This window comes from Mangifera indica, chromosome 10 (assembly GCF_011075055.1).
Source record: "Mangifera indica cultivar Alphonso chromosome 10, CATAS_Mindica_2.1, whole genome shotgun sequence".
Lineage (NCBI taxonomy): Eukaryota > Viridiplantae > Streptophyta > Magnoliopsida > Sapindales > Anacardiaceae > Mangifera > Mangifera indica.
In genome coordinates this window covers 2,621,652-2,642,033 of record NC_058146.1, presented here as the reverse complement: position 1 = coordinate 2,642,033, position 20,382 = coordinate 2,621,652, and the positions used below count along the sequence as shown (strand labels likewise).

The 20,382-nt window shown below is 33.9% G+C and overlaps 4 protein-coding genes across 9 annotated transcripts; all 4 read right to left on the bottom strand.

Annotated features, from left to right (window-relative positions):
* Positions 1 to 1,418: 1,418 nt before the first annotated feature.
* LOC123227770 (non-symbiotic hemoglobin 1) lies at positions 1,419 to 3,416 on the bottom strand. The gene is made up of 7 exons (XM_044652892.1): positions 3,287 to 3,416; positions 2,636 to 2,716; positions 2,404 to 2,562; positions 2,184 to 2,307; positions 1,982 to 2,096; positions 1,763 to 1,879; positions 1,419 to 1,685 (listed from the first exon to the last, which is right to left on the bottom strand). The coding sequence occupies exons 2-7, from the start codon at positions 2,694 to 2,696 to the stop codon at positions 1,548 to 1,550; spliced, it is 714 nt and encodes a 237-aa protein (XP_044508827.1). The 5' UTR covers positions 2,697 to 2,716; positions 3,287 to 3,416; the 3' UTR covers positions 1,419 to 1,547.
* Positions 3,184 to 5,472, bottom strand: LOC123227769 (plastid division protein PDV2). The gene is made up of 2 exons (XM_044652891.1): positions 5,025 to 5,472; positions 3,184 to 3,998 (listed from the first exon to the last, which is right to left on the bottom strand). The coding sequence occupies exons 1-2, from the start codon at positions 5,274 to 5,276 to the stop codon at positions 3,342 to 3,344; spliced, it is 909 nt and encodes a 302-aa protein (XP_044508826.1). The 5' UTR covers positions 5,277 to 5,472; the 3' UTR covers positions 3,184 to 3,341.
* Positions 5,473 to 5,893: 421 nt separating this feature from the next.
* On the bottom strand, positions 5,894 to 11,387 carry LOC123227767 (probable E3 ubiquitin-protein ligase ARI2). Of its 2 annotated transcripts, none has more exons than XM_044652885.1 (7): positions 11,047 to 11,384; positions 10,493 to 10,525; positions 10,097 to 10,373; positions 9,234 to 9,714; positions 8,394 to 8,942; positions 8,150 to 8,316; positions 5,894 to 6,404 (listed from the first exon to the last, which is right to left on the bottom strand). In XM_044652885.1, exons 1-7 carry the CDS (start codon positions 11,179 to 11,181, stop codon positions 6,259 to 6,261), a joined length of 1,788 nt encoding a protein of 595 aa, XP_044508820.1. In that variant the 5' UTR covers positions 11,182 to 11,384; the 3' UTR covers positions 5,894 to 6,258. The 2 variants fall into 2 exon arrangements, 1 of the variants encoding a protein (XP_044508820.1); XR_006504563.1 differs by having other exon boundaries at positions 8,404 to 8,942; positions 11,047 to 11,387.
* Positions 11,388 to 13,128: 1,741 nt separating this feature from the next.
* Positions 13,129 to 17,662, bottom strand: LOC123227768 (probable E3 ubiquitin-protein ligase ARI2). Of its 5 annotated transcripts, none has more exons than XM_044652887.1 (7): positions 17,314 to 17,662; positions 16,738 to 16,770; positions 16,341 to 16,617; positions 15,490 to 15,955; positions 14,650 to 15,198; positions 14,454 to 14,572; positions 13,129 to 13,562 (listed from the first exon to the last, which is right to left on the bottom strand). In XM_044652887.1, exons 1-7 carry the CDS (start codon positions 17,446 to 17,448, stop codon positions 13,531 to 13,533), a joined length of 1,611 nt encoding a protein of 536 aa, XP_044508822.1. In that variant the 5' UTR covers positions 17,449 to 17,662; the 3' UTR covers positions 13,129 to 13,530. The 5 variants fall into 5 exon arrangements, 4 of the variants coding, with proteins under 4 accessions (XP_044508822.1, XP_044508823.1, XP_044508824.1 ...); XR_006504564.1 differs by having other exon boundaries at positions 13,357 to 13,562; positions 14,660 to 15,198; positions 17,314 to 17,661; XM_044652888.1 differs by lacking the exon at positions 14,454 to 14,572 and having other exon boundaries at positions 17,314 to 17,659.
* Positions 17,663 to 20,382: the final 2,720 nt, after the last annotated feature.

Below are 20,382 nucleotides of genomic sequence, written 5' to 3'. Positions count from 1 at the left end.
TCACTTGCCACAAATGGCGGCGGATGAAGAACTCCAGCTGGGCCAAATTTATCACCAATTGCCACTCAACAAATCCCAGCTTCCATTTTCTCTCCAGGATCTGTGTGAATTGGCCATTAAGGCTAGTACAGCACTTGCCCAAGTGGGGTACTCATCGGATATATTATTGCACTGTACTTCCGATAAATTGAAATGGTGTTAAATGTTTTACAGATCCCTATTAGGTAATTAATACCGTCGGAATGAAATCTCCGGCTGGCTGTGCACGGTGGCCGGGAATGGAGTGATAGAGGTCTGTTGAACATATTTCACGGCAATTGTAAGGGAAATAGTAATATAATAAAAATATATATATCCACTTTGTGTATACAAATACGTACACTCATACATGTCATTATATGATTAAGTGATTTTAAATTAAGAATAAAACAATACCTAATCATATAATAATACGTATAAGTATATACATATTTATATATCCAAAACGGGTACACATAGTATTTATCATAGTAATATTATAGAACCCTTTGTGTTTTCACATTTGGTATTATTCATAGAAATGATGTTTTTTCTTATGCTACACTAAATTTTTTTTTCTATAGAAAAGAATTCTTGTCCTAGTTAATGTACTTTAATATTCTCTAATATAGTGACTAGATTCACAATTTCAGTCTCTAATTAATGTTATTTAATATTTTTTAATACAGTGATTGAATTCACAACTATTGTACTAAATAAATTAAGGTTTCACAAATATGACAGAGGTTGAATCCAAGTCTTTTCTTTGAAAATTCTAATTTTTCATTAATTTTGTTAATTCTTGATATCAGGCTTAGACACCATTGTACATGCATTTTCAAAATCACATAAAAGAATAAACTGTTTTGACTTCCTCTCTGAAATTCTAACATTGTATTAGAGCTAATGCCCTAAAATATAATGTCAGCCATATAAATATCATGGTGATATGTTGGTGAACGGGTAGCTCCTAATTTTTCAGAGTCGACTCTACTGTTTCTTTTCCAGCTTTCCTGAGCTGCACTGTTGATTCACAATTTGGTAAATACAGCACACAAACAAAAAGTAAACAAAACAAATGGGTAGCTTGCTTGATGTTGTTGAACACTTCTGTAAAAATGATCTGATAATGTTATCGAATTCACCATGACAAGAACAGACATGGCATGAGACTCTAGAGGCTCATTTGAGTCTCTCAAGAATGAGAACAACTTCTGGGCTGACGGTGCAATCTCAAATATTCTACATATATAAAGATAATGAAAATTCAATGGTTAAGATGATTTTTGTTTAGAGATTAATTTTTTGCTCATAGTTTGTTGGACATTAGCCTACAGGGTGATTTCTGTTCAAGTTTTAACTCACGATATCTTCTATTAGGTTCATAAGGCCTGATAATATTTGATCATCAACAAAATTTTTATTTAGTGTTCTTTATTACACACACACAGAATGTGGCAAATCCAAACAGCACAGCAACTGGAGAAGAAAATAGGCTATGAATGGTAGAAAACCCAGAGATATAAAAATTATGCAGAGGGTTTCATTTCATTTTTTATGGCAGACACCAATTGATCATAGGCTTCTCCCCATGCATTCTTCATCTCTGGTGACCACATATCTGGTACTGCCTCCTTAATGGTCTCCAACAAGGCAAATTTTGTTACCTGTAACTCAAGCATGAAATTTTGTTACCTCTCTCCAATCAAATAAACTTGTTGACACTCAACAAGCAAATTGTTACCTCGAAATGTTCATCGACAACACCATATTTTAAATGAGTGGCACCTAAATCTCTTAGAGTGGACTCTTTGACAGTGACTTTGCCGGCCTTTCTAAGTTGCACAGCTGATTCACAAGTCTGCAATATTGAGATTTTACAAATTGTATGATTCTGGGCAAGTGAGATTGCTGATTGTTCAGCCAAAAGAGACATGGATGTGAAGAAAATATAGAAACCGACCATAACAAAGACGGTCATGGCATGGGGTTTTAGCTTTGGATTTTTCTCCACAGGAACATCTGAATCTCTCAGAAAGGAGAACAGCTTCTTTGATGATGGTGCAATCTCAAAAGTCCTGTAAAGTTTTCAAGTTAACAACCCTTAAGTTAGTATGCAAGGAATATGAATTTAAACAGAATAATAAAGGAAGACTATCGATGACCTCAAAAAAAACTTGACACCCAGTTCTCCGGCATCTTTCTTCATAGATTTCCAAGATTTGACCACCAAAGCCTCTTGTTCTTCTGTGAAAGCGCTCACTTTGAATCTTTTACTCTTCTCCATACCTTTACATATACATGTATATACACAAATAATGTTTAAAAAAACACCATAAAGGAAACCTAAACCCTGAAAAAGCAGAGGGGTGAACTAAAAAGTACATCCGATCAAATTTGGAGTTCTGCAAACTAGCCCCTTTAGTGATCCATCTGTCCTGATCCACGATAGTTCCATATAGTGCTTATGCGTTAGTCTTGACGAATTTGGAGTTGCACAAATCTTGATAGGATCCCTTGAATTGCATGCATCGATGCCACAAACTGAGATGAGAAATTCTGATCAGCAAAGAGAGAAAGTTAAAGAAGAAAACAGAGAGTGCAAAATGATGCTAACCATTTGAGAGGATCATGGTGGTATTTTTTGAAGCAACAGTGTTAATGTTCATGAGATTCATAGCAGATACTTGAGGAAGACCTTGCAAATATCAGCATAAAAATTTTTCAAAGAAGTTTCACAATGGGAGTGGACGAATGGTTATGAAGCACTCACTTCCAAGGTAGTAGCTTCACCAGTTAAATGCACTTAGTAATTAATGGCAGCAAGTTGAAGATTAATATAAATAAAGAGAGAATTAACCTTTCAGTCCATGATAGGGCCCACGTCGCTTATATATTATTTGAGTTTATGCTTATTTTATGTGACCCACTTGAGTTGCTCCACTAATGGGAGAACCACCACAGAGGCTGTTGAATTTTGTGATGTTTGCCGCCATCGTTTTGGATTTTACAGAGCAAACAATCACTATAGTACTTAAAGAATTTCTGGACTTCTCAACAGTATACTAAGGCTTGAAGAGTTTTATAGAAACAGCATTTTCTTAAACAAACTATTAAAGAATTAGAACTTTAAACTTTACAGTCAAAGAGAGTAACACTATCAAATCATTAGAAATTTCAAGTTAATTAGATCAACACGAAACTGAATCACAGTTCACAGTTATATGATTATGAGGCTCAAGAGCATAGTAAGCTGTTAAGAGAAAACCTTCGTTCTCCAATTCAGAATTGAGATATAAACATGTTGAAGAATGAACAACGATTTAACCACTCCCATAGTTTATATCTGGCTTTGCAGCAACTGAATCAAACGGGATTTCAACCCTCTCCTTCACAATGCATCTAGCTTCGCCATTCTCAATCACAAAGACTTTCCCAGGTGGGCATTGAACAACTGATTTCTTCTCTTCATTTGATGGCTGTTGAAAGATCCCCAAAAGCTTTAATGGGATACCTTTCTTCCCAAGATTTTGGGCAAAACCAGACATGCTTAACATGTATACCAAACCAGTAAGGGGAATCACCATCTTGGCCACCGAACTAATAAAGTGTCCCAACCCTTTTCTTGAGGTTGTGGATCTATTTTGCATTTGGCTTCCTTCATAATCATTCAGATTCTTCTTCACTCCATTAGTTAGCTCACCAGTGACCAATCCATTCAGTACAGACTTACGTTTGTAATTAGATTGTGGGAGATAACCATTCTCTAAGATCAATGATTGAGGAACACAACTACTATATGGAGGAAGTAGGAGATCATTATCATGCTCTACAGTTTCACCAGCAAAAGCAGAGGCTTCATGTATCACTTCCAAGTCCTCCCCGTGATACTCCTTGAGCTTCTCCAGCAACGTCTTGCGGCTAAACTCAATTTCACGAAGTGCAACTTCCCTATCATAATGCTGCTGGAGTTGGAGATTCTAAGAATCAAAAGAGAAATATTAACCATCAATCTACATGATTTTCAAAATTTTCTATTGTCTATGAAAGTTTACAAATTATGTCATCTCTATATTTATAACATTTCACATAAGGACTATGTTATAGCAGCTTACGCTTCAAAGCAGGTGAGCATAACTAGGAAGCATGATCACATCAGTTGACTAAAAATTTAAATCAATATAAGAGGGCAACATGCGTTTTCCAATTAATATCACCAACACATAGCTCCATTATTTCATTTACAATCCCTAGCAAGTGCAAGCAGAGTACAGGTAGATGTGACATTAAATCTATAATGGGAACTTCGATCTTTCACTTCCACCTTAATCTTAAAAAGACAAATGATAAAAGCATTATCTTCTAAAAAGTACATTCAGTTTCAGTTTTCTATATCATAGAAGCAATAGAATCAAACACACACACACATGCACACACATATATAAGATATTAATCAAAATCCATTGTGGCTAGACAGCGTCATATAATTAGTGGCATTGATTTTACGAATGTTAAAGAACAAATAGACACTGTCAAGTGCACAATCACATAAATAACAGGACATATGATCAACCGAAGGAATAAAAGTTGCCCAAGGGCACTTTCATAACCCTGAATTGTACAAGTTCATTCTGATAACAATCCACACAATTCATTAGCAAAGACAGTGTCACCTTGTAAATATTAAGAAACAAGTCTCAAGAAACCCTATAAAGTAAGAACATATTATATGATTATTGTTGAAATGTAATCAGAATCAAACCATGGTGAAATACCAAGCCCGAACAGACAAAAGAAAAAGAACAAATTTTGAGGCAAAGGCAATTTAAGCTTACTACAAATTTCCAATTATTTAAGCATAATACAACCAAACTCGCATTATAAAAAATTCCAACTTCAGTCACCATTATATGCTTCAAAATCAATTTCTTTAGACAAAATAGACCATAATTATAACTTTATAAGCCTTTCGGCACAAAACCCTGACTTGGACTTTCTATACAAACCTGCAAATTACCAAGCTGGGCCTCCAAAGATTCAAGAGCAAGTTGAATATTCAAGAGCTTCTCAGCTTCTTCATCGTAATCTTCTTCTTCTTCTTCAGCCAGTTTATGATCAGGGTTTTTCTTAAATCCATTAACAACAATAACTTCTCCCTCTTGTTGTTTCCCTGCAGTCGATTGGTGAATGCAATTACTGATCTTTAATCTAAGCTCCGCAGCCCTGGCTAAAACTAAGCCTATTCCCTCTTCATCCATTGTGTTTCTTGATGTTTGTGCTAGGTGGGTTAGGATTTTTTAGGCTGAAAATATAATAAAAATGTGTTCTTGGTTTGGTTGGCGAGGGTTTTGAAGTGAACAGAGTTTGAGGAGAGCCAAATTTGGCGGATGAGATTTTGGTGAGTCTATTAAGTGACTCTCATGCTCTCTCACCAGATAATTCGCTCTTTCCAAAATTAACTCAAATAATTAACAATAATTAAATTATTTATTTAAATAAATACATTGCCAGTGCATTTAGATTATGTGGGTCTTAAGATAATCCACGACTATCCAATGGCTGTAGGCTGTAGCTGTATCCATTTTGAAAACAAGAAAGGTAAAATTAGATAAACAGATAATACGTGATTACATAAAAGAACAGAATTGAAGTAGAAGCGAAATCCAAATTCAGTCTATTAACCAATTATAAGATCAAAAGGAATCTTCGGGAATTTCCTTTTCAGCTCTTCCCCAATTGCAACTCAGTGATGCATATTCATTATCTTGATTCAACCCCATCCACCGTACAAAAAAAACATACAAATCCCAGAAGGATAAAGCTGATTTGAACTCTTCATGTTAATGCCAATGGGAAGAAATGAGACATGAAAAAGTGATAAAAGTTGATAACACTTGGATTTTCCATAGAATGTAACATTAGCTCAAAAGCTATACCGAGTATTGCTCAAATCTTAGGTTCAAAATTTACATATCTTATTGCCCACAAAACCCCAAATAAGAGGCTATGTACAATATATAAATTTAGGATCTCAGAATGACAGAGAACCACGCAATTCCATGTTTCGCTTCCGGTATATCTCAGGAAGGAACATAAACATAATCCCAGGACAAGAAGATAGCAAGTTAGGCACTTAGGTGCTTAATCGACTTACAAGTAATCCCACAAAAGTTTAAGAGGATCATCAGTTAGAGCTGCTGTACACCTATGTTTTTTTATGAAAACCTGCAATATAAGAGATCAATTCCTGTCAATAACTTCAGCTGGCAAGTTCAAGTCAAAAAAGCCATCACCAAAACCCTCCTCTCTAGGACGCTTCCGAGAAGTGCATCCACTATCATCTGAACTCCCAGAGCCTGAAGGCCTATCATGTTCTGAAGACCCTCCTACATAGAAACAAGATAGATTCATCTCAGTTTTCTTCCAAATCATTTGATCGATTGTTTTTAGGAAGAAACAAAAGGATACGCTCTAACAAGTAAGAAAAGTTAAAAGAGAAGATCATATGTCCACAATAATAAAAACAAAGGATATTTAAGATGTAATAACCCTATTGGATCTATGGCATTGTTGGAGTCTCAACCCACTGAAATTGTGAAAAAAAATTTATATAGCATTAGTTTAACAATTAATAAAGAAGGTCAGAAAAGTTGTAATTGGAACATTTTTTTCATCAAGTATAATGTATTTTGAAACTATTAAAACGTGCATATATAAACCACATTTTGGGCATCAACAATTGTGTATAATGATATTCACAAGAAACTCTAACTCTAAAGTCTTCATTGCAAAGGGAAAAAGTAAACTCATGAAAGCAGGAGATATGCTTAACGCAATTTTGCACATTTGTGCAGACAAATGACATGAAAATAAGAATTTTTGGGTCATAGATCCTACTGATTTCATAATTAAAGATGCTTCACACTAATGCAGCAAGCAACAAAATCAAGTATTGCCAAATTGAAGATGCTGAGAGAAATGAGTAGCTATAATACTAGAACTTGCAGAAGTTGTGAGCACCTTAGTGAAATGAATAGCAAATAAATAATGATAAGAGCTAGCAAATAAATAATTATAAGAGCTAAAGGCAATTGTAGGGACTATGGTAAAATATACATGATTTAATCAACCAAGAAGATATAGTTGATGTGCAACTAGTGTCTTATAATTAAAAATTAACATTGGAACAAACAAAATGTCAACCATCATTAAGTATAGTGAATCTGAATAGAATAGGCCTCAGTGATATGAAACCACTGTTAGGTGCAATCCTGATCGCGATCATAGATTATTAATGTCTGGCCCAAGATAACCATGAAAAGATTTTCTTTTAAGTTCCATCCAAATCCTCATTATGTGAACCATATTAATGCGGAGAATTAGCAACAGGTTTCTGAACTTCCCCAAAATTGGGTGGCCACACGCATAAGAGGTTACATGCAAACTTGAGAACATACTTTCAGATGTAACCCAAAAAAAAAAAAAAAAACATATACAAAAAATTAGAAAAAATGACACAAGATTCCCAATCTTGGTGGAAAATCTGTACATGAAAAATCATTTACTAGAAAAGAAAACCGGAAAACTGGCATAAAATAGCATCAGTAACTTTGTGAAATTTTCTCTCGACAACGAAAAAAATTTTAAAGAAAAAATAAAGCCCTCAGCATCTCAAAGGAATATTCTTCCAGAATTCCAGTAGATGGAAAAGAAAACTCACTAATAAAAATATCAAAGAGAATCAAAACAGCTGCCAGTTAAGGACCAGAGATTGGATTCCAATAAAAACAATCTAAGTCCTCACATTACGTAGATGAACTCAGGGATACTGTGCTGAGAGGCCTTTGGTGGTGACATGGTATACTAGACAATGCCTACCAGTCACTCTACTAGATGCTAAAAGTTATAACTATAAACCATGTTTCATGTTCAAGGAGAAAAAAATCATGGTTTAATTACTACTCTGTAGCACGATTAGAGAAGTTAGGCAAAGATTTGAGAATATTTGCTTCCTATCAAAAAAAGAAAAGAAATGAAGTTGTGTGAAATGTCATAACTTCTGCTCTATCTAAAAATGTCGAGCAGAAAACCACAAAAAAAAAAAAAAGTTAAATAGCTAAAATAACATTACCACTTGTGCCACAGTCCAATGGTAGAAAATTATCAGTAGTATTGGGTTTGTTTGTCCAGCAATTAGAAAGTTCTGATGCCCTTTCAATTCCCTTCGACTTGTAAGGAGCTATATTGTGGGTACCAAGTTGAAGACAGCCCAACAAATCATTCTCAATGCACTCATACCTGCTAGTGATTTTATTAGAACACACATACTTAAAAGTCAAACATGTATTCAAATTGTTTGAGATATATATACTAACATTTTCTTACAGAGGTTATCAATGATCACAGACAGATTGATGACTTGCATCCTTATCTCCATGACTTTGGCATCAGGATATTCGTCAAATGGCTCCTCTAAGTTCTTGGAGAGTTTCTCAATGTTTGCCTCAAGCTGTTGTTGCTGGTCCTCAAAAAGATGCTGTTTTATTTCCCTTTCTTGCAAATTCATCTCATCCCCGAAGAGCTCGTCCCCAAACATGTAAAATGCGAACGGATATGAATAGGAAAGGACACGCCTTGACCTAAAAAGTCTGTACAACCCATTAGTTACCCAGCTAAAATCTCTAAGCCTCGAATCCCTTTCTTCTGATATTGACACCTTCTTTAGAACTGTCTCCTTAAGTTTAGTTTCTAGCTTAAATGAATCTGTATGAGCTTTATAACGGTTATGGTAATGCATATACCGATATAGATCCCGCTTAGCCCGTTCAGTTTTGTTGGCTTTGTCTTCTTTGTAACGACCACAACTGTGCCCAGAAATTCTTGACCAAGTATGGTCCCGGCCAGTAGCTCCACCACATAGCCAACTATGTCAGAAAGATAATGGAAAAACAAGCATTAATTTACAATATAACAAAATAAATATGTGATACTGGAAAGAAAACCTTTCAGACAATAAATACTAAGTAAATCATTGTCAACCATATCAAGCAACCTAAAACATTTAATCAACTCTTGTTGATAGAACTTGTCCAAGTTGAATGCAGTGTATCAGAGAAACTATATATGCCAGTATTATGAAATCAGCAACAGTAAGTAATACAGAGCGTATTCTATAAACTGAAATACACAAAACAGAGAAAAGAAAAGAAACTTACCAAAATGCTTGTCCACAAATACAGCTCACAAGGTTACAGCCACCATTTTTCTCCACAGGTTTATGACACTTTGGACAAGGCTTTGTATGAACAGTAATCCAATTAACTGTTTCGGATTCATCTCGGCACTTCTTGGCCCAAAGTTCCCACATCAAACATGAACAAGGCGAGTGTGCTTCAGATAAACAACTAAAACAAAACTGTAAACCGCAAGCACATTCTACCTCACAAAATTCGTCTTCCTCAACACGTATTGCATTCCCACAATGAGGAGTGCTTGGGCACCACTTAACCATTTTATTATCCTCAATATATGACTCAAGAAGAAAACGATCAAATTTCTCTGCCAGATCAGGATGCTTTTTACTGACCAGATTTCTGACAACTGATTCATCACAAATTGCATTGCATTTGTGTGCCATGCATCTAATGCGCCTGCTCTGACCCTCATTTATTTTCACAATAAAATGCCCTGTCCAACCTAAAAGGGAGAAATTGATGCGGAAGATTTAATTCACATGTTCACATACAAGCTAAAGTAATTACATATTTTAGAACAATCAGTAAAAAGTATTTCAATATTGGCTCAATAATCCCTTACCTGACTGAACTACCTAATAATTCAATAGTAAACCTCTAGAATCAAGACTAGAGCTTACAAAATTACTGGCTTGCCAAAAATAAATAAATAGTAAATGGAATGCAAAAACTATAGATAAGGCTATAGAAAAATAAATCTTCACATAGTCTTTTGGGTCTGTAAAGCTTTTAAACAATGATGTCACCACATCCACGAAGTACCAACAAGGAAACTAGATTAGTATTGGAGAAAAAGAAGTGAAGATAATTAGCAGGTTGCTCACATTCATTGCAAAAGCAATGCCCACAGTCCATTTTCGTTGCAGTGTCAGCAGAAACTTCTTCCATGCATATATCACACATTACTTCAGAAGAAAAAGACAGTGATGAACCAGTATCTTCATTCACAGGGACACCTGCATCAGAAAACAAGCTTGCTTTCCCTTTCTCCACAAGAACCGCCAACAACTTCTCAACATCCCAACGATGATGAATAAGTAAAGTACGTGCATGATGTTCCCTCAGAGATAGCAAGTCCATCACTCTCCGCAAATCTTCCCTCTACATGAATGCACCGACAAATGAAAATATCAATTTTTACAAGAAAAACTATGTGTTGACTAAGCACAATCCATTAAAAGAAATAAAATAATTAGAAAAACAAAAAGAAAGAAGATAACCTGGGCAACCAAAAGTGATTCTTTGGTTATAACCTGCAAATCGTCCAAAAAGCATTTTTTTTCTCAGAATAATTATGAAAAGGAACCCAAAAGGAGAAAAGAAAACTCTGAACAAAGTTTCATATAGAATCTTCCTTTAATCTCACATTAAACTGCACATTAAAACGGTTCAACTCTCAAATGGGGGTTACTTCTTTTCTCAGATCCACACACTGCGAGAAATTAAACACTATGCACACGAAATAATTGAATTCAACAAAGCCAGCCCTTTTATGAGCAACATTGACGAATTAAACAGCCCCTGAGTCGTCCCAAAGCTCAAATACTTAGAGAAATCAAAACTAGTTAACTCATACAAAAACCTTTTTCTCAGAACACCCAAACTTCAACAAAACGAAAACCACAAAAGAAAATCTTTTACGATGAATCAACTCCAACAACAAACAAAAAAAAAAAGTTACAAAAAATTCTCATCCAAAAGGCAAAACAAAAAATACAAAAACTATAACTGAAAGCCTAATTTAATTACCGAAATTAAAAAAAAAAAAAACAACCTTGGTGGAGGAACCCTTGGGTGCGGCCCACTGCAGGTCAGCCTCATCATTCTCGATGATGTCGTGCGAGTCAAGATCCGACTCAGAGTGATCTGTGTCATAGTAATCCTCGTCTCCACTCATACAATCGTCCATCGATCAAAATTTCCCCAAATAAAAAAACAATTATAATTCAATTTCGCTGCAAAAATTATACTCTGTATCACAAATTGAAAAACCTAGTAAGCCAATACGAATAAAGATATGGAGAGAGAAAAAATTCCGGCAGCTCTGTCACCGGCGATCAGAGTGAAAACACTGCTGCTTACAGAGGAAGCTTGTAAGGCGAGAGAGAAATGTGGGACTTGATTTTTATTTTTATAATATTTTTGCCAGGTTTATTTGTGTTGGAACGATGTCGTTTCAACAGGTGGGAGACGACGTCGTCTGCGAGTGACGTGTAGTGTATGTGTATTTTTTTCGTAATTGAGAAGATTAAAAAATTCCTGAGAGTAGGATGAACATATGTTTTGATTGAAACACTTGAATAAATGGAAAAACTAATTTTATTGAATAATATTTTACGTATATATATATATTTTTTAATACATAGTTTAAATATATAAATTATCAAATGAATAAATAATATTTTATTTTAAAATATTTTTTATGTAAAAAATATAATAAAATAACATTTCTATTAGTAGTGGTTGATTTTTGTTATTTGTTTTAATGTAAGTAAAATGACATAAATACCCTTATTAAGCAGTTTTATCACCTAATTTATCCCTAGCTCAGTAGCTCTATGTTTTTTGTTTAGTAAATGTCATGGCTGACCTTAAAAAGTCAACTAAAATTACAATACTGACATTGTTATCAGGAAAATCAACATGGATTCTTAGTTTATGAATAAATTTGTGGACAAGTGACACATGATCTATTGCATTCACATTCACAAAAAATTTAAGCAGGCTGCAGTCAAACTTTCAACCATGAGAACAATATAAGCCATCAGCCAAATCTGTACCATCAACCCAAACTCCAATAGAATCCCTGCCAGCTACCCAAACACACAATCCACCGTCACCATGAACACAAGCTCCGCCGACAACACAAAAGCAGAGTCAACCAAATAACATCAACCCAATTTGCACCACCAAAACAAACACATTTAATTTTTTGGGTCTGGCCTTCCGGGTCTGCAAATAGATTCATCTCAGTTTTCTTCCAAATTATTTGATCAGAAGGATATGCCCTAATCTAACAAGTAAAAAGAGAAGATCATATGTTCACGATAATAAAAACAAAGGAAATTTAAGATTTAATAACCCTATTGGATCTATAACATAGTTAAGAGTATCGATCTATTGAAATTGTAAACAAAATTTGTAAGTTGTAAATATTTTTACTTGATTTATTTAAACCTAAATTTGAATAAGTTTTGACCTTTAAACCAGAGATCTTGCATAGCATTAGTTTAAAAATTAATTAAAAAAAGTCAAAAAAGTTTGTAATTAGAACAATTTTCTTTTCATCAAGTATAATGTATTTTGAAACCATTAAAACGTGCATATACAAACCACATTTTGGGCATCAATAACAAAAAACTCTTGCAAAGGGAAAAAAATAAAAGTACTGCCAAATTGAAGATGCTGAAAGAAATGAGTAGCTATAATACTAGAGCTTGCGGAAGTTGTGAGCAGCATGGTGAAATGAATAGCAAATAAATAATGATAAGAGCTAAAGGCAATTGTAGGGACTATGGTATAATATACATGATTTAATCAACCAAGAAGATATAGTTGATGTGCAACTAGTGTCCTATGATTAAAAATTAACATTGGAACAAACAAAATGTCAACTATCTTTAAGTATGGTGAATCTGAATAGAATAGGCCTCAGTGATATGAAACCACTGTTAGGTGCAATCTGATAAACACCTGGAGTGGAATCTACCAGAGCTGCCATTGTCTGGAAATATCCTTCTCAACACAAGTGCAACCTACAGGAGTTGGTGCGCTAGTTGGCTGGAGTGATGTGCTTGTTTGAATTACTGGAAAATATTAGCTAACTGAAATAACTGTGGTAGTCAGTGGATCAATGTACCAGGAACAACTTGTAATGGAAATTTTACTGAAATGAAATAAGATACATCATATTGAGTTTTCAATACTGCTCAGCTTACATAGAACTATAACAAAATAACGTGAACAGCAACATAACTTGAACAGATCACAGAGCACCAAAAATTAAACTCAATAAACCACCTTTTTAGCTTTCAGGAGGCTGGAGCTCTCCCTCAACCCACTTCTTCACAATTTCTTTTTTTTCTCCCCTTCTGCTTTCTCCTTCCCCAGGTTTATATCACTCTCTTTCCCTTCATAAATGTTTTGCCAATCTTGTGTTGCCACATCATCAAATCTGCATATACTCATGGTCCCCTGGCTCTGTTGTGCTAATGTTGCAGCTTCTTCTCTGTGCACATGTTGGGCTGCTACCTTCCCTTCAGCTTGCTGTCTGCCTTAGCCTCGCATTTTCTGTCATGGTGTGCATCAATAATAATTAGTCCTAACACAATCCTGATCGCGATCATAGATTATTAATGTCTGGCCCAAGATAACCATGAAAAGATTTTCTTTTGAATTCCATCCAAATCCTCATTATGTGAACCATATTAATGGGGAGAATTAGCAACAGGTTTCTGAACTTCCCCAAAATTGGGTGGCTACACGCATAAGAGGTTACCTGCCAACTTGAGAACATACTTTCAGATGTAACCAAAAAGGAAAAAAAAAACATATACAAAAAACTAGAAAAAAATGACACAAGATTCCTAATCTTGGTGGAAAATCTATACATTTAAAATCAATTACTAGCAAAAGAAAACCGGAAAACTGGCATAAAATAGCATCAGTAACTATGCAAAATTTTTTCTCAACAACGAAAAAAAAATTTAAAGGAAAAATAAAACCCTCAGCAACTCAAAGGAATATTCTTCCAGAATTCCAGCAGATGGAAAAGAAAACTCACTAATAAAAATATCAATGAGAATTAAAACAGCTGCCAATTAGAGGACCAGAGATTGGATTCCAAAAAAAACAATCTAAGTCCTCACATTAGCTAGATGAACTCAGGGATGCTGTGCTGAGAGGCCTTGGTGGTGACATGGTATACTAGACAATGCCTACCAATCACTCTACTAGATGCTAAAAGTTATAACTATAAACCATGTTTCATGTTCGAGGAGAAACAAATCATGGTTTAATTACTACTCTATAGCAAGATTAGAGAAGTTAGGCAAAGATTTGAGAATATTTGTTTCCTATCAAAAAAAGAAAAGAAATGAAGTTGTGTGAAATGCCATAACTTCTGTTCTATCTATGAATGTCAAGCAGAAACCAAAAAAAAAAAAAGTTAAATAGCTAAACTGTTTGTCCAGCAAGTAGAAAGTTCTGATGCCCTTTCAATTCCCTTCGACTTGTAAGGAGCTATATTGTGGGTACCAAGTTGAAGACAGCCCAACAAATCATTCTCAATGCACTCATACCTGCTAGTGATTTTATTAGAACACACATACTTAAAAGTCAAACATGTATTCGAAGTGTTTGAGATATATATACTAACATTTTCTTACAGAGGTTATCAATGATCACAGACAGATTGATGACTTGACTCCTTATCTCCATGACTTTGGCATCAGGATATTTGTCAAATGGCTCCTCTAAGTTCTTGGAGAGTTTCTCAACGTATGCCTCAAGCTGCTGTTGCTGGTACTCAAAAAGAGGCTGTTTAATTTCCCTTTCTTGCGAATTCATCTCGTCCCTGAAGAGCTCATCCCCAAACATGTAAAATGCAAATGGATATGAATAGGAAAGGACACGCCTTGACCTAAAAAGTCTGTACAACCCATTAGTTACCCAGCTAAAATCTCTAAGCCTTGAATCTCCTTCTTCTGATATTGACACCTTCTTTAGAACTGTCTCCTTAAGTTTAGTTTCTAGCTTAAATGAATCTGTATGAGCTTTATAACGGTTATGGTAATGCATATACCGATATAGATCCCCCGTAGCCCATTCAGTTTTGTTGGCTTTGTCTTCTTTGTAATGACCACAACTGTGCCCAGCAATTCTTGACGAAGTATGATCCCGGCCAGTAGCTCCACCACATAGCCAACTATGTCAGAAAGATAATGGAAAAACAAGCATTAATTTACACTATAACAAAAAAAATATGTGATACTGGAAAGAAAACCTTTCAGACGATAAATAGTAAGTAAATCATAGTCAACCATATCAAGCAATCTAAAACATTTAATCAACTCTTGCTGATAGAACTTGTCCAAGTTGAATGCAGTGTATCAGAGAAACTATATATGCTACTATTATGAAATCAGCAACAGTAAGTAAAAAAGAGCATATTCTATAAACTGAAATACTAAAAACAGAGAAAAGAAAAGAAACTTACCAAAATGCTTGTCCACAAATACAGGTCACAAGGTTACAGCCACCATTTTTCTCCACAGGTATATGACACTTTGGACAAGGCTTCCAATTAACTGTTTCGGATTCATCTCGGCACTTCTTGGCCCAAAGTTCCCACATCAAACATGAACAAGGCGAGTGTGCTTCAGATAAACAACTAAAACAAAATTGCAAACCGCAAGCACATTCTACCTCACAAAATTCGTCTTCCTCAACACGTATTGCATTCCCACAATGAGGAGTGCTTGGGCACCACTTAACCATTTTATTATCCTCAATATATGACTCAAGAAGAAAACGATCAAATTTCTCTGCCAGATCAGGATGCTCTTTACTGACCAGATTTCTGACAACTGATTCATCACAAATTGCATTGCATTCATGTGCCATGCATCTAATGCGCCTGCTCTGACCCTCATTTATTTTCACAATAAAATGCCTTGTCCAACCTAAAAAGGAGAAATTGATGCGGAAGATTTAATTCACATGTTCACATACAAGCTAAAGTAATTACATATTTTAGAACAATCAGTAAAAAGTATTTCAATATTGGCTCAATAATCCCTTACCTGACTGAACTACCTAATAATTCAATAGTAAACCTCTAGAATCAAGACTAGAGCTTACAAAAAAATTACTGGCTTGCCAAAAATAAATAAATAGTAAATGAAATGCAAAAACTATAGATAAAACTATAGAAAAATAAATCTTCACATAGCCTTTTGGGTCTGTAAAGCCTTTAAACAATGATGTCACCACATCCACGAAGTACCAACAAGGAAACTAGATTAGTATTGGTGAAAAAGAAGTGAAGATAATTAGCAGGTTGCTCACATTCATTGCAAAAGCAATGCCCACAGTTCATTTTCGTTGCAGTGTCAGCAGAAACTTCTTCCCTGCATATACAACACTTTACTTTAGAAGGAAAAGACAGTGATGAACCAGTATCTTCATTCACAGGGACACCTGCATCAGAAAACAAGCTTGCTTTCCCTTTCTCCACAAGAACCGCCAACAACTTCTCAACATCCCAACGATGATGAATAAGTAAAGTACGTGCATGATGTTCCCTCAGAGATAGCAAGTCCATCACTCTCTTCAAATCTTCCCTCTACATGAATGCACCGACAAATGAAAATATCAATTTTAAGAATAAAAAATATGTGTTGACTAAAGCACAATCCATTAAAAGAAATAAAATAATTAGAAAAACAAAAAGAAAGAAGATTACCTGGGCAACCAAAAGTGATTCTTTGGTTATAACCTACAAATCGTCCAAAAAGCATTTTTTTTCTCAGAATAATTATGAAAAGGAACCCACAAAGAGAAAAGAAAATTATGAACAAAGTTTCATATTGAATCTTCCTTTAATCGCACATTAAACTGCACATTAAAACGGTTCAACTCTCAAATGGGGGTTACTTCTTTTCTCAGATCCACAAAATGCGAGAAATAAAACACTATGCACACGAAATAATGGAATTCAACAAAGCCAGCCCATTTATGAGTAACATTGACAAAATTCCTAGATAATGCCATACAAAAGACGAATTAAACAGCCCCTGATCGTTCCAGAGCTCAAATACTTACAGAAATCAAAACTAATCAACTCATACAAAATATCTTTTTCTCAGAACACCCAAATTCAATAAAACGAAAACCACAAAAGAAAATCTTACACGATGAATCAACTCCAACAACAAAAAAAAAAGTTACAGAAAAATCTCATCCAAAAGGTAAAACGAAAAATACAAAAAATATAACTGAAAGCCTAATTTAATTACCAAATTTTTAAAAAAAAAAAAACCTTGGTGGAGGAACCCTTGGGTGCGGCCCACCGCAGGTCAGCCTCTTCATTTTCGATGATATCGTGCGAGTGAAGATCCGACTCCAAGTGATCAGAGTCATAGAAATCCTCGTCTCCACTCATACAATCGTCCATCGATCAAAATTTCCCCAAATAAAAAAGCAAATATAATTCAATTTCGCTGCAAAAATAATACTCTGTATCACAAGTTGAAGAACCTAGTAAGCCAATACGAGTAAAGATATGGAGAGAGAAAAAATTCCGGCAGCTCTGCCACCGGCGATGACAGTGACAACACTGCTGCTTACAGAGGAAGCTTGTAAGGCGAAAGAGAAAAGCCGGAGTTGGTTTTTATTTTTATAATATTTTCGACAGTTTTATTTGAGTTGGAACGATGTCGTTTCAACGGGTGGGAGACGACGTCGTATCCGAGTGACGTGTAGTGTTTGTGTATTTTTCGTGTGTGGATGGAGTGACTGAGCAAGGAGCCGTTACTTGTTGAAGCTCAACTTATTAATTTTGATGATAAAATTGAAAAAAAATATCAAAATTGAAAAAATATATATATATTTTTCATAATTGAGAAGAATAAAAAAATTTTCAGAGGAGGAGGAACATATGTTTGGATTGAGATGCTTGAACGAATGAAAAAATTAATTTTAGTGAGTGATATATATATATATATATATATATATAATTTAAATATGTAAATAATTTTATGATTAAATATTATTTTATTTTAAAATATTTTTTAATATAAAAAGTATAATAAAGTCAACATTTTATTAGTACTGGTTGATTTTTGTTATATGTTTGAATGTAACTAAAATTACATTAATACCCTTCTTAAGTAGTTGAATTACCTAATTTATCCCTAGCTCAGTTGCTCTATGTTTTTTATTCAGTAAATGTCATGGCTGACCTTGATAAGTCAACTAAAATTACAATACTGATATTGATTTTCAGGAAAATCAATATGGATTCTTAGTTTATGATTAAATTTGTTGACAATAAATTTATGTAGGCTGCAATCAAACTTTCAATCATGAGAACAATAAAAGCCATCAGCCCAAGCTCCAATAGAATCCCTGCCAGCTACCCAAACATGCACTCCACCGTCACTAGGAGCACAGGCTCCCCGGCGACACAAAAACAGAGTCAACCAATAACATCAACACAATTTGCCCCACCAAAACAAACACACACGCCATCATCAACATGAACGGAAGCTCCATCGGCAACACAATAACACAATCAACCATCAGCATCAACAAAATTTGCACCACCAAAATGAGCGCACACTCCATTAGCATGAACACAATCTGCACCAGCAACACAAACACACACTCTACCATCAACCCCAACACAATCACAACCAACAATACAAACATAAACTAAACCATCAACATCTACACTTGGTTTTAATAAAAATGGCCGAAGGATTATTTCCCACCAAAGTTTTAGTGTAAACACAAATACACATATTAGGATTTCAAAAACTCAAACATCTACTCATAACGTAATTTTTATTAAAAATTTTAGTTAAAGGTGAAGGTAAAATCGTTATTTATTAAAAAAAATTAAAGTTTTATCACATTTTTCTTTTTAAGTTTGAAAATCTCATAATTTTTCTCTATTCAAAGTTTAAAATTTGACAAATTTTTTTTAGAGTTTTTTTCTCTTCTCTCCAACAATGATTCACCATCACCGTCCATTGGCCATTCTCTCCCTCACCGACTGACACACGACGAAGAAATCTTAGCCTATTCGTCCTCTTCATCGTGTAATAAAATGATTTCAGTCTCTTCATCATATGCCGACAAGTAAGGGAGAGGACGGTCGACGACCGGTGAAGGGGAATTGTCATCAAAGAGAAGAGGAAAAAACTCTAGAATAAAATTATCATTTTTCAAACTTTAAGTAAGGAAAATGTAACATTTTTAAACTTAGGGAGGAAAATATTATAAAATTTTAATTTTTTAGTAAATAATGGTTTAACTTCTAACTTTGTATAAGATTTTTAACTGAAATTACGCATAGGCAGATATTTAGGTTTTTAAACCCTATAAATATATATTTGTCTTTATATTAAAACTTAGATAGGAAATAGTCTTTTGGTCTATATAAATCAATAAAATTATATCTACCTACTTTAGATACACAAATAAATACATATTTAATATATGTTAATATATAATTTGATGATTTTAAATTAAAAATAAAATATTATCTAATCATATAATAATATATATTGTCATATTCTATATGAACTTCATAGTTTATTTGCTACAATACACGATTGACTAGAAAGTTCAACTCATTTATTATAGGTCATTTTCAAGTGTGAAATGGAGAAATTATTTCCAGTCACATAAAACATTTTATTAATTAAAACATATTCATGCATTATTTATTTTTTTCTTACTAATAAAATAATAAATTTGAATATTAAAATGAAATTTATTTATTAAATTTCTAAATAAAATATGAAACCAATCTTTCCTATTTTCGACCAATCCTATTATAATATAATTTTCATTGAGAAATTAATGAAATATACCATTTTAGGAGAAGTTTATACCGTTTTAGCTAATACTTTAATGATTATATAAATATAGTCAAACAATCTAAATAAATGTTATTCAACACTCATCTCGAATCTTATACGAACCCTAGCACCCTTCATTAGTTTACTCTTACTTCCAACAAAAATTCAACAATTTATTTTTTTATTAAAAAAATAAATCCAATAAAAATTTCACTTGAATCTATATATATATTGTATTTTTCATTCATTCATTGTTTTGTGTAACATCCAGTGTGTGATTCAAAAATATTTTAGCCTTTTTATGTAATATATTGTATTTTTTAATTTTAAAAAATTCTTTAAAAATTTCATTGAAATATATGACATTTTAAAATTTTATGATTTATTTTTAAATATATAATTATAAATCATTGATATTCTTATAATTTTTTATTATTTTTAGTTATAATGAATATAAATAATGTTTAAAAAATTATTTAATAAAATTTTGGGGCAACGTGTTAACTTGCTAGAGGTTTTTT